This window comes from Gymnoscopelus microlampas (assembly GCF_963454915.1).
Source record: "Gymnoscopelus microlampas genome assembly, chromosome: 21".
Taxonomy (NCBI): Eukaryota; Metazoa; Chordata; class Actinopteri; order Myctophiformes; family Myctophidae; genus Gymnoscopelus; species Gymnoscopelus microlampas.
In genome coordinates, this window is record NC_139958.1 from 14,070,166 (window position 1) to 14,082,131 (window position 11,966).

The 11,966-nt window shown below is 41.1% G+C and overlaps 2 protein-coding genes across 2 annotated transcripts in view; one reads left to right on the forward strand and one right to left on the reverse strand.

Annotated features, from left to right (window-relative positions):
- Positions 1–1,049: 1,049 nt before the first annotated feature.
- Positions 1,050–1,497, forward strand: LOC311038398 (histone H2B-like; the record flags this gene model as incomplete). The annotated part of the gene is made up of 1 exon (XM_084047899.1): positions 1,050–1,497. The coding sequence occupies one exon, from the start codon at positions 1,050–1,052 to the stop codon at positions 1,425–1,427; it is 378 nt and encodes a 125-aa protein (XP_083904025.1). The 3' UTR covers positions 1,428–1,497.
- An 872-nt stretch (positions 1,498–2,369) lies between these two features.
- vcanb (versican b) overlaps positions 2,370–11,966 on the reverse strand; it is a 40,333-nt gene continuing 30,736 nt past the window's right edge. The window contains 6 exon segments of the mRNA XM_084047883.1: positions 2,370–6,597; positions 7,379–7,561; positions 7,722–7,866; positions 8,483–8,565; positions 11,575–11,643; positions 11,646–11,732. Coding sequence (XP_083904009.1) covers positions 6,380–6,597; positions 7,379–7,561; positions 7,722–7,866; positions 8,483–8,565; positions 11,575–11,643; positions 11,646–11,732 — 785 coding nt within the window. The 3' untranslated portion in view covers positions 2,370–6,379.

An 11,966-nucleotide genomic window follows, 5' to 3' on the forward strand; every position in this document is an offset into this window, starting at 1 on the left:
GGCTCTTTTAAGAGCCAACCATATAAGTTTTTTAAAGAGATTTCCCACGGCTCTTTTAAGAGCCAACCATCTACGTTTTTTAAAGAGATTTCCCATAATGTGTAATGTAAATATGATTTGTATACAAGGGCTGCAACATCGGGGGAAATGATATATATTGAAATCTATGGTCACATATATCTAGATTAATCGTTTGTATGAAACCCACACACAAATGCACCAACACACAGTATGTTTGCATAAACAAAGAACTGAATATTTCTCCACCAAATTACAATAGGTCAAATCCTGAGAACAGGTTTTGCATAGATGATTCACCTACTACTATGTCATTCTCTCCTTAAGTTGTATATGGCCTTTTCCTACTTAAGGCATCTGCTGTTGATATGTGAAAATATGTTGTGCATGTGTCTAGTCTAGGACTGTGTGTGTGTGTGTGTGTGTGTGTGTGTGTGTGTGTGTGTGTGTGTGTGTGTGTGTGTGTGTGTGTGTGTGTGTGTGTGTTGCAGACTATAATGCACACGTCTACATCATCTCTGCCAAATCATACTCCCCGACCCTGACTCAGTTTTGAATACATTATCTTCCCATACTGGGAGTTGAACCCTGTCAGCCTGGCCACGAATCCTACAATAGACCGTATGGGACAGTAACAGAGAAACCACAGAGACACTTCATGTTGTCAACACTGATAATATGTTGAACATAGCATTGATTGAAATCTAGATGATAAGTTATGCATTTGGTACCACGTGTGTTACAACTTGAATTAGTGGAAACCTGTGCCTCGCATTCAAATGTCTATTTAGCCCCTCAAAAATGTTCAGGGACAACAGAACGTACAAGCGGGAAAACACTATGCGTGAACAAAGAAACATACAAGCGCGAAAACACTATGCATGAACAAAGACACCACCCTCTTTGTGTGGCAAGATCAGCCAATCATATGCTGGGAGTCGCACACCGTATTTGCATTCGCTGTACACATATAATGGGGCGACGCCTCTCTCTTCACACACGCAGTCATCGTCTACGAATAGCACACTAAGATGCCTGAAGTAGTAGCAAAGCCAGCGCCCAAAAAGGGCTCTAAGAAAGCCGTCACAAAGAGTGCCTCAAAGGGTGGCAAGAAGCGCAGAAAGTCCAGGAAGGAGAGCTATGCCATCTACATTTACAAGGTCATGAAGCAGGTCCACCCTGACACCGGTATCTCTTCCAAGGCCATGGGCATCATGAACTCCTTCGTCAACGACATCTTTGAGCGCATCGCCGGTGAAGCCTCTCGCCTGGGTCACTACAACAAGAAACGCACCATCTCGTCCAGGGAGATTCAGACCGCCGTCCGCCTGCTGCTCCCCGGTGAGCTGGCCAAGCACGCCGTGTCTGAGGGCACCAAGGCTGTCACCAAGTACACCAGCTCCAAGTAAACTGCTTAGTTTGCTATGAACACAAAGGTCCTTTTAAGGGCCACCCATATTTTCAAGACAGAGTTGATTCACTTACAAATTAATATGAAATACTCTTGTATCCATTACAATAACGTATCAATGTAAATGCCCCTCGGCTTGGTAAGTATGATGAGACAACGTTTGAAACTGATGCATCATGAAGACTAGAAACATGACTCAAAATATGCATTGTCAAGTCCATAGATAACAAAAATGCATTAAAGTCCTTAAACAGCTCACCAAAAGTAAGCTTGAACTTGCGACAGACACATAATACACTTCTTAAATGGTGCAAATAAGCCATCATGGGACAATAAAGCAGACATGAAAACAACCTATGCCTTAGGAAGGCATAATACATCTGTTGCAATCATCCTGGCAACTGGCAAGGCATTACAATGGTTACATTAGAGCAATAAAAACGAAATGTTTTACTTAAAGTAAACACTCTTTTGGGAATCTGTGAAATGTTCAGCTTACACAAACCTCATTCCGCCTTCAATGGGTGTTAAAACACGTACTAGAACGTAGTTATCTCTATTAACAAAAGTTATTTTTGGACCGGCTATTCGCCATCTTGGTTTTATAGAAACTCGCGTGATTCCCACAATGTGACTATGTATTCCATGTCTTGACCGAAAGCACAGAAAAAATGGGGAAACTCTGCCACCTAGCGAACCTTTTGTAAATATTCTATATTACTTTATATACTGCCTGATCAATAAAGTATTGATATCATAATTTGTATTAACAAACTGTTTGAACCAATCTAAACGTGTCAAATAATTCTCGTGGTATAAAAAATCTACCTCAAGTAAAGTAAAGTACCTCAACATTGAACTTAATACAGTACTTGAGTAAATGTGCTTAGACAATTTCTGTGATATGAAATTACACAGAGTGGAGACGTATTATGGTGGTTGTATTTTTATTGCACAGACAGACAGACAGACAGACATTGAGCTCAAAACGATAATCAGGGACAGTAGACCTACAGTTAACATAAATAAAGAATTAAACAATGATTATATATATAAATAAGCTCCCACATTGTCCCTTTGAACCACATACAGTAGAGTAGAACACACACAGATATGCGTACACTTTCAGATCACAAATACAGAGTATATAAAAAGAGAATCTATACAGAACGTCATCAAAGGTACAAAACAGAATGTGTACCGATCACATATATATATATATATATATTTAAAAAATGATCTTATCCAAAATGTCCAATTCAGCTGTGTCACTCCAAAACTCCAAATAAATCAAGCCTCGACAATGTGTAAAAAGTAGTTTAGATGAATCAGGTAGCTACTTTTCATGTGTCAGAGGAGACTTTTCAAAAGCAGGCGGAGTGATTCTGATGTTTAATTTATAGATTTTAGCACACCGTTGTGACGCGCCGAAAATAGAGGATCTAGCTCAAAACGTGTCATTTTAAGACGTGTTGTGAGCTTGCAGATCTGCTATTTTCAACACACCACGTCAGCGCGCAACTAAGTTCAAATCGGGCTTGAGGCACAGCAAAATCAACAGGCACCAACAGATGCTGGGTTACATTGCAAAACAAATGCTTTGTTATTCAATGTGCGACTGACAATACACATGGTGCAGCATGTGCTATATGACATAACATGTTTACTCTGCATGATATAACAACATGACACCTATACAAATGAAGAAGGCGTTATTAAAAGCACTCCGTAAAAAAAAGACGTTTATTCCATATCACAGTTCATTCATAGTTCTACTGTATACAATATGTTACACTCGTATGGCTTCATATAATATAAATCATAGACTTTATGATTAATAGTATCACTATATAAGTTCAACATACACAACAACACATTCATAAAAAAGGCCAATCCAGAGTTCCTTCACTAAGTTTGAGTAGTAAAAGCCGCAATTCATTTAAAAAACAAAACAAAAAAACAAGCCCCATTACAACTCCCTTTACAGTAATTTTCTATTATGACTGAAAGATGTATGAGAAAACAACAAAAGCAGCATAAATGGTAGCTGGGGCTAATTGAAATATAATGTGACAATCATTTAAAAATGCATGCTATTGTTCTACTCAACGATATAAACCCCAATGCTGCAATCCATAACTTGTTTTTAGTGAATAAAATGTTATTTTAACCAGTCTGTATAGTAGAGTATGTTCATAGCATACCAGGCGGCAAAGAGCCTCTGGTGAATTTGAAGCCGATAAGGGAGTGCTTTTCAGTCTTCTTTCAATCAATATTATTTTCGTTTTTGTAAATCATGGTCCCATTCATTTCTACCGAGTGAAACAATGGTTTTGCAATTGGCTGACCTTCCAGCCAATAACATTCGTTTCCGGTTGCATTTCAGGACCAGACATTCCAAGATGGTGGATTTGAATTCGTAGAAAAAGTGGCTTCAAAACGGGTCTGTCAAAACCAATGGCTCCCTTTGTCCATATTTGTTTTAAATTGTTTACGGTCTAAGGTTGATACAATATAACTACTACAACTCCGGTGGTTGCAGCTGGTCTCCCTGACCAATGCGACGCATTGTGAGCTTGTAGATCTGCTATTTTCAAATGATTTTTATACATTTTATACATTTGAAAACATTGTGAAATGGGATATTCTGCATAATGAGTACTTTCTACTTTTGCTACTTTAAGTACATTTTGATACCTTGTAACAGAGTATTTCTACATTGCAGTATTGATACTTTTACTTAAGTAAAAAAAGATGTAGTACTTTTTCCACCACTGGGCAGGACACCTACTGGTTTTAGCTTCATGATGTTGCTGTATGAAGCTAAAACCATAATTTCTCCCCTGGCCAAATGTTCTTACCATCTCCACTGCTAAAGGGGCATTTCGATCTTTAGTTCAGCAGTAGAAATGTTGGCGCTCGCATGGGATCAAATACCAGGTAGGACATAAAAATCTTAAAGATTGCAGCTTTAATCTACATTTTCAAAAAAAGAAAGTGTAACAGTTATTAAAGGGCGGATTACTGTATGTCACATAAAGTATCTGTATTTAAATAAAATATATATAATTCACAGAAGGCACTGCAAGGTGGACACTGCATTCAGATATATTAAGTCTCATGATCAGGTGGAAGACTAGAACAAATAACCAGCCAGTGGAACAGTTTCAAAGACCTCCCCTGATGGTCAGTGATAACCACTTACTGAAACCGTTAACCACCTGGAGTTACCTAGCAAAAATAGCGCAAAAAAAAAAATAGCTTCTGCATCGGCAATTTTTGTGCTGTGTGACACCATCGTATGACAAGTCGAAAAACAAGGGGCGTACTTGTTTAGGGCAGTGTGGTCTTCACAGAGATCTGGTGTGATTTGAGAGATCTATTTCACATGCTATACATAACATGTGTCACCGTGTGAAAACTAGCAAACGTGGTACAACACTGGGGAACTGAACAGATCCAACGTCAACTTCATTAAGTGGAACGGAATGTTGATGGAAGTTTGTTGACTCAGTGTCGGGCAAGTTAAGGTCATGTAAGGCAGTGTTTTTAAAAAAAAAGTTATTTCAAGGAACCCGCAATTTGGTATCCATTATGAACCCTCATAATTCTGAGAGCGTATAAATGAAACCAAATGGACCCGTACGTGACGATTAAGCAACGCAAAAAAACGCCAATCAGAATGTTGCATCAAAGCTATTCATATAGGTGATCATTCATGAATGGCGTCTGTGGTGACAAATCGACTAGGTTGAAAATGTAAAATTGTGTCGCTTTGCTGCGTAATATTCAAATTATGTGTGCATGTACAGAAGCGTACTCATAACACAGACAACAGTCTTAATTACTTATTACTTGGTATCAAAACTAATTACTTAAATTAAGAATTTAATGCCGAGTTACTTGGATTAGTAACTGTAATATAATTACTGTTTTGGCAGTAATTTGCAAACCCTTTAACTGCTCGTTACAGGGGAAAGTAATAGATTACCGAAGTCCTGATGTCGACTTCCGCTATCTCTGGGTCATGGAAGCATTTTTTTCAATTGAAAATACCATAGTCATCTTAAATCTTGTCATATAAGAACTGTGTTCCAAAAATAAACAAATCAGCCCTGTGTCGTTTATGATATTGAGTTGCGTTTGACAACGTATGTGTTTGGAGAAAATGTATGTATTTTCTTACTTTTTGGATAAATTAGTACTTTTCACCGTCAGTTGATGCTTCATATCAATATGAGTAAAACTGCCGGGCTGATTTGTTTATTTTTGGAACACAGCTCCTATATGCACGATGCTATTGAGACCCTATGGTATTTTCAAAGGACAAAAAAATACTTGTCAGTGACCCAGGGGTATAGTGGCCTCTAATGGCAGTGATGTCAGACTTAGGTTCTCTATAATATGACATATTATATTTAGGTCAGACTTTGGTTCTCTATAATATTACATAATATTATATTTAGGTCAGACTTTGGTTCTCTATAATATTACATAATATTATATTTAGTAATAAGTCAGTGCCCAACACTGTTTGTGAAACTGCCCTTGTATCCTATTTAGAGCCATTGATAGACAGGTACATTTTTGACAGTATTCATGTGCCATATCTTCACTGTCGGGTGGAAACCTTGTATGTCCAAAACCGTTATTTTTTTAAATTATTATTTTAAAAACATTTAAAAATAGTGAAAACAGCCTATCTACAAGCGTGCACCGTGACACGTTGCGAGCTTGCAGATCTGCTATTTGCACTACTTTTGTGCGACCACTCTTGTATGATGAAGTAGGGTATTAATTAACCAAAAAATAAATAAATATGGAGATTCGAGGTTTCTGTCCGACAGTGACCATAACTATGCATAATGAGTTGCCAGCCCTTTTGCAGTCACTTAATACATATTGGCTCAATTGTTTTAGGCATGATAAAAATAATTAAAAAAAGATAAATCAGTGTCTCAGCTGATCCTGGTGTTGTTGTTGTTGTGAATGTTGTTGTCTCTTCTCCCTCAGCAGCCGTCTCTGCTCCAAGTGCTGCTGTTTCTTCTGGCTTTGCAGATGGTTGGTGTGAACCGAGTTGTGGTCGAAGTGCCTCGGTGTGTGTTGGTGCACGTGGGTTTGGTTCTTATTCTGGTGCCTGAGACTAAATGCCTTATGGTAGGTAGCCGCTGCAGAAGACAAATGAAAAGAGAGAGCAAAAAATACATATGAGTAAAATAAAAGGGGAAAAAAGTAAAGCACAGCCACACAGCAGTGACAAAATGGTCTAGGGCTGTGTCCCAAGCCCCCAGAACCACGGTATCACAGTGAAGCGGCAGTCGTCTGGTGGTAAAATATGGGATTGCAATACTTCAGCATTTAAAACGCCCCTGTGCATGCTTCTACGGTTTGAAACCCTAGTGCGCCTGCTCTGTGCTCAAGACTTCCACATTTGGGCAGCAAAATGTGGTGCTGAAATCAAGAGAAATTTCACATCATGCACATCTCTAGTATACTCTATATGTAAGCCATTAATTCTGCCAGTCTATAACTTTGAATAACCTCACCAGCCTAAAAGAGGCTGCTCTCTGTAGGATGGTGTGCAGCGAACACTATTTATAACAACTAGTCAACAAAGTCGTAAGACAATTAGTCGACTAAGAATGTATTTAGTCGAGGATAGCCCTAAAATCTGTTGCCTGCCAATGCGTAGATCCCCTCTTTTTTTCTCTCTTCATTCCACTGTTTTTATTGATTTTATGCCTTAGTCTTTTCTTAGTGTGTCCTCCCCCCTAATAAAGTAGTTTTTCTTTGTTGTTTTCTCATGCCCCCCATGTAAAGTGTCTTTGGGTACTTGATCTTAGACTATAGAACCCCCGAAAATATAACTATCTCACTAATATCCAAGAGAACAATGAAGCAAACCTATCCTATCCTATCTGACTACTACTTGACTGGACAGGTACTCACGGCTCATGCAGGTGACCTTGGGCGTATCCCACTGGCCGTTGGCGCGGCAGCGGATGGTGGGCGGGTGTCTCTGGATGAAGTTCTGTTTGCAGTGGTAGCGCACCAGAGCGTTGATCTCGTAGCGAGGCTTCATGAAGCCGAACACACGGGCGTCCTTCACCACGGGGGGCTGGCTGCAGGACACTGAACACAATAACGTTAAAGTTAAATAGATCAGCGGTTCTCAAAGTAATTTGTTGTGTTTTTTGTGTGTGTGTGTGTGTGTGTGTGTGTGTGTGTGTGTGTGTGTGTGTGTGTGTGTGTGTGTGTGTGTGTGTGTGTGTGTGTGTGTGTGTGTGTGTACCTGTGCCCTTCTTGCAGGTAAAGGTCAGATGGTAGTTACAGGGGACGTCGTTCCACTGGCCTCCCTCATGCCAGATCATCACCACACAGTCCTCTCCTGACTGGAAGAAGCTGTCCGGCTGGTTAGGTCTCCAGTAGTCATATTGCTGCCATGAGAAACAATTTATCAGAAATTGTAGTTATTTTCTATTCTCAAATAAACAGTTTAGTATGTCTCAAAAAAACATAAAAATAAATACACACAAAAAAAGCAAAAAAATCATCCTGGTGTTGCAAGAAAGAGATAAAAAGGCAAAACAATTCAAAGAATAAAAAAAGACCAAAAGTTTAATACAATAGTCGATCTGCAAGTGTGAGCTTGAACATCGGCTATAACATAAAATAGACTCTTAAGTGGTTAAAGAATAGCATGCTAAAGTTACAGTTATATACTTATATGTTACAGTTTACAATGTATTCATTTGATAGATTGCACGTGTAATTGCATGTGGTTTATCAGAGTAGCCAGACGATGGTGCTATTGAGCCACCTACAAGTGGAGATTTGGGGTAAAACGGTCCAGTTTACCAAGTGAGGGTCATGGCTAATTTTCCCTCAGCCCTGTGTTCCGTCAATTTTTGTTTGGGGTTAGGGTTATTATTGTTCAGTTTGTTTTTGCTTTTTAGTGTTAGTTTTGAGGGGAACATAGGTCTGAGGGAACATAGATGCGCGCTCCCACTAAGTCTACACTAGAGGGTTTAAGTGGTTAAGTGAATGCCTCACCATGACCTTGCCATCAGTCCATCTGAAGTCTCTCTCAAACATCTTGTCATTCAGACCAATCCACTGGTAGTCGTGACCCAGACCTGTAAATACAACACACGCGCACGCGCACACACACACACGCACACGCACACGCACACACACACACACACACACACACACACACACACACACACACACACACACACACACACACACAAACTATCTGTGACTTTATGCAATAACACACAATGTTGTGTAAAAAAACAAAAGTATGTTGTATGAAATTCATTTGTTTGTGAATAGGCTCTATGCACTTCCTTCACAGGTCTTACCAATTATACTAATGAGGGCTCTGTTCCGTTCAAGGTCAAAACAGAGTCATATGGTGGTGATATTGTGCATGTTGGCTCACTGGAAACACTCTGCTACACCCGTGGGTCTCAAATTGGGGTCCACGGACCCTCATTGTTCCTTGAGGGTTCCAAATAGATAGAAAACCTAGATACCTCATTGGCCGCTGCAGTTCATTGGAGTGACCTGTATCCGCGGCCGCCAGATTCGGGAAGGCACGCTGCCACTCAAAGTGAAGTACTGGCCAATAGCGGGTCTTTTCTGGGACTTGTCAGAATCTAGTTGTATAAAAAATATCCCGTTATATGTTTATACAACTGTTCTGCCAAGTCCCGGAAAAGACGCGCTGTGATTGGCCAGTAGAATAGAATAGAATAGAATAGGCTTTTATTTGTCATTGCACACAAATGCATACACAATTGCACACAACGAAATTTCTAGGGAGCTCCCATATACCCGTAGCACACACACAACATACAACAATACAACACAGAGTATAAAGTGCATGGTGATATTTTAAAGTGCATGATGAATGAATAGAGAAACAGAAACCAATAATAAAGTAGTCACTTTAATAGGCAGTTTGCCTTCCCAAAAATGGCGCCCGCAGATACAGACGCCCCAGAGTCGGAGGAGGCTTTATATGTCTATGTTCCAAATGGCCCCTTACGGGTGTGTAACTCTGAGAGTGCACAAATGGAACCAAATGGGCCCGAAAGGGTCCATTTGTGTACTCTCAGAGTTATGGGGGTGCTTGAAATAAATTAAAAAAACAGTTTGAGAACCACTGTGCTACGGTAAATGGAACAGAGCCCTCATTGGTATAATTGATAAGACCTGTGCAGGAAGTAAGGAAGAGGCCCAATTTCTTTCCAATATGGCTGCTGTGCATAGAGCCTATTAAGCACTTTCAACTTGGTGTCACTATCTTGGGGCAAAGGCAAAACTTTCAAAAATAATTCAACATTTTCACAATTTGTCATACGACAAAGTATATAATAGGGGCTTATAGGCCTCTCCACACCTTTTCCGCTAAAACTCTCATAAAGTCAAGCTGGCAGCGTGTCCACCAAATGAAGTCAAACTCTTTTTCACTTCAGCGAGGCACTGCACTGCGTTGGTTTGTTTTCTGCGCCAACATGACGTCGTTGTTGTGTTCTTATACTGACCTGCCAAACGCTGAGAAAAAGGTTCGACTGCATTTGGAGTGAACGCAAGCCAGGCTCAACGGCACTATCATGAAAAAGTGATTAGATGAGGTTGACAGAGAGGGCATGCGAGCGTGTGACTGTGTGTGACTGTGTGTGTGTGTGTGTGTGTGTGTGTGTGTGTGTGTGTGTGTGTGTGTGTGTGTGTGTGTGTGTGTGTGTGTGTGTGTGTGTGTGTGTGTGTGCGCGCGTGCGCGTGTGTGCGTGCGCGCGTGCGTGTGTGTGTGTGCGAGCGTGTGTGTGCGTGTGCGTGTGCGTGTGTGTGTGTGTGTGTGTGTGCATCTCAGAGGCAAATATTGTACTTTTACTCCACTCCCTTTGAAAATAGCCGATCTACAAGCTCACTATGCGTCGCGATGCATTTTCAAATGGCTGAAATGTATATAGGGCTGAAGTGGTTACTGTATGTTTTGTAATAATGATCAAAATCTGTAAAGTTACTAGTAACTAAAGTTTCCAAATAATTGTAGTGGAGTAAAAGTACAATATTTGCCTCTGAGATCAGATGTAGTGGAGTAGAATGAATGATGAATGAATGAATGTTCCCTTAAACATTCTCTAGGCTTTCTTTCTTTCTTTCTTTCTTTCTTTCTTTCTTTCTCAGAAAGCCAGCCTGGGGATCCAAGGTCAGGGGTTAATTGCCTTGCTCAAGGACACTTCCACACGTATAGACTGTGGTGGGCGAGACGAGGGGTCGAACCCGGTGACCCTCCTGATTACCAGACGGCCTCTCTTCCCAGCCCGGCTATAAATAATAGAGGTGCTGACTTTGGAGAACCACTGATGAACCACTAAGTTATGGTATCTTAATATGTCAACATTTATTCAGGTCACTCCTGTAAAACAACTTATAATAATCCATGAGCACCCCTGAGTTACATTGTTACTTTATAGCATCTTACATTTATGTCATATTACAGGTACGTAAATATGTGCATCTTCCCCCCTAAGATGTCACGAGGAAAACTTGAGAGAAGACGCTGAAAATAACTTCATACTTGACGTTTAATCACTTGAAGAGATTTGAGAGATTTGGTCCCTGGCACAAAACATTTTCAGATGGGGGTCCGTGGCCAAGTATACATCAATTTGGGGATCCTTGGCACGAAAACGTTTGAGAACCACTGCTACCTAGGGCAGTGGTTCTCAAACTTTTTCATGTCAGGGACCCCCAAAATGATATGTATTTGGCCGCGGACCCCAATCTCAAAAATATTTCGTTCCAAGAACCCCCAGAAGCAAAGATTTGAGTTACAAATGTTCGCTATAAAAATTCAAAGGTTTGCGCAACTTTTCACGACTTTTCTAAAAAATGGCAGATCTACAAGCTCATAGCGCGGCACTCGGTGCCGCGCTATAAGCTTGTAGATCTGCTATTTTTGAATAGCCAAAGTATAAAACGTTAAAGTGGTTCAAATTATTGTGATGTTATATTAACACATTTTGCTGGAACCCCTCCCCCCCTCCTCCCAAGGACCCCTGGGGGTCCCCAGACCCCACTTTGAGAACCAATGACCTAGGACACCCTGGGCTTATGATGACGTGACTTACGGTTGACGTACTGCTGCTCCTCCAGGGACAGGATGCTGGCCAGGTGGGCGCCGTGCAGACGACACTCCTCTCGGCAGCGTCCCACGTCCGATGGTGGGCAAAGTATTTATAGCAGTGAGACTGGAACTTCTGCCATCCGAACCCACACACCTCGGTGTCTGGATGCATGGGAGAGAGAGAGAGAGAGAGAGAGAGAGAGGGACAGGGAGGGAGAAACAGAGAGAGAAAGAGAGGAGTGCGCCGGAGGTGAGAGAGGGAGAGGGGGGGGGCAGGGAGAGAGAGGGGTGGAGAGGGGGGGGTAGAGAGAGAGAGAGAGAGAGAGAGAGAGAGAGAGAGAGAGGGGGGGGGGGGGTGACCAGGGAGAGAGAGAGGGCGAGATGGGGAGAGAGGGG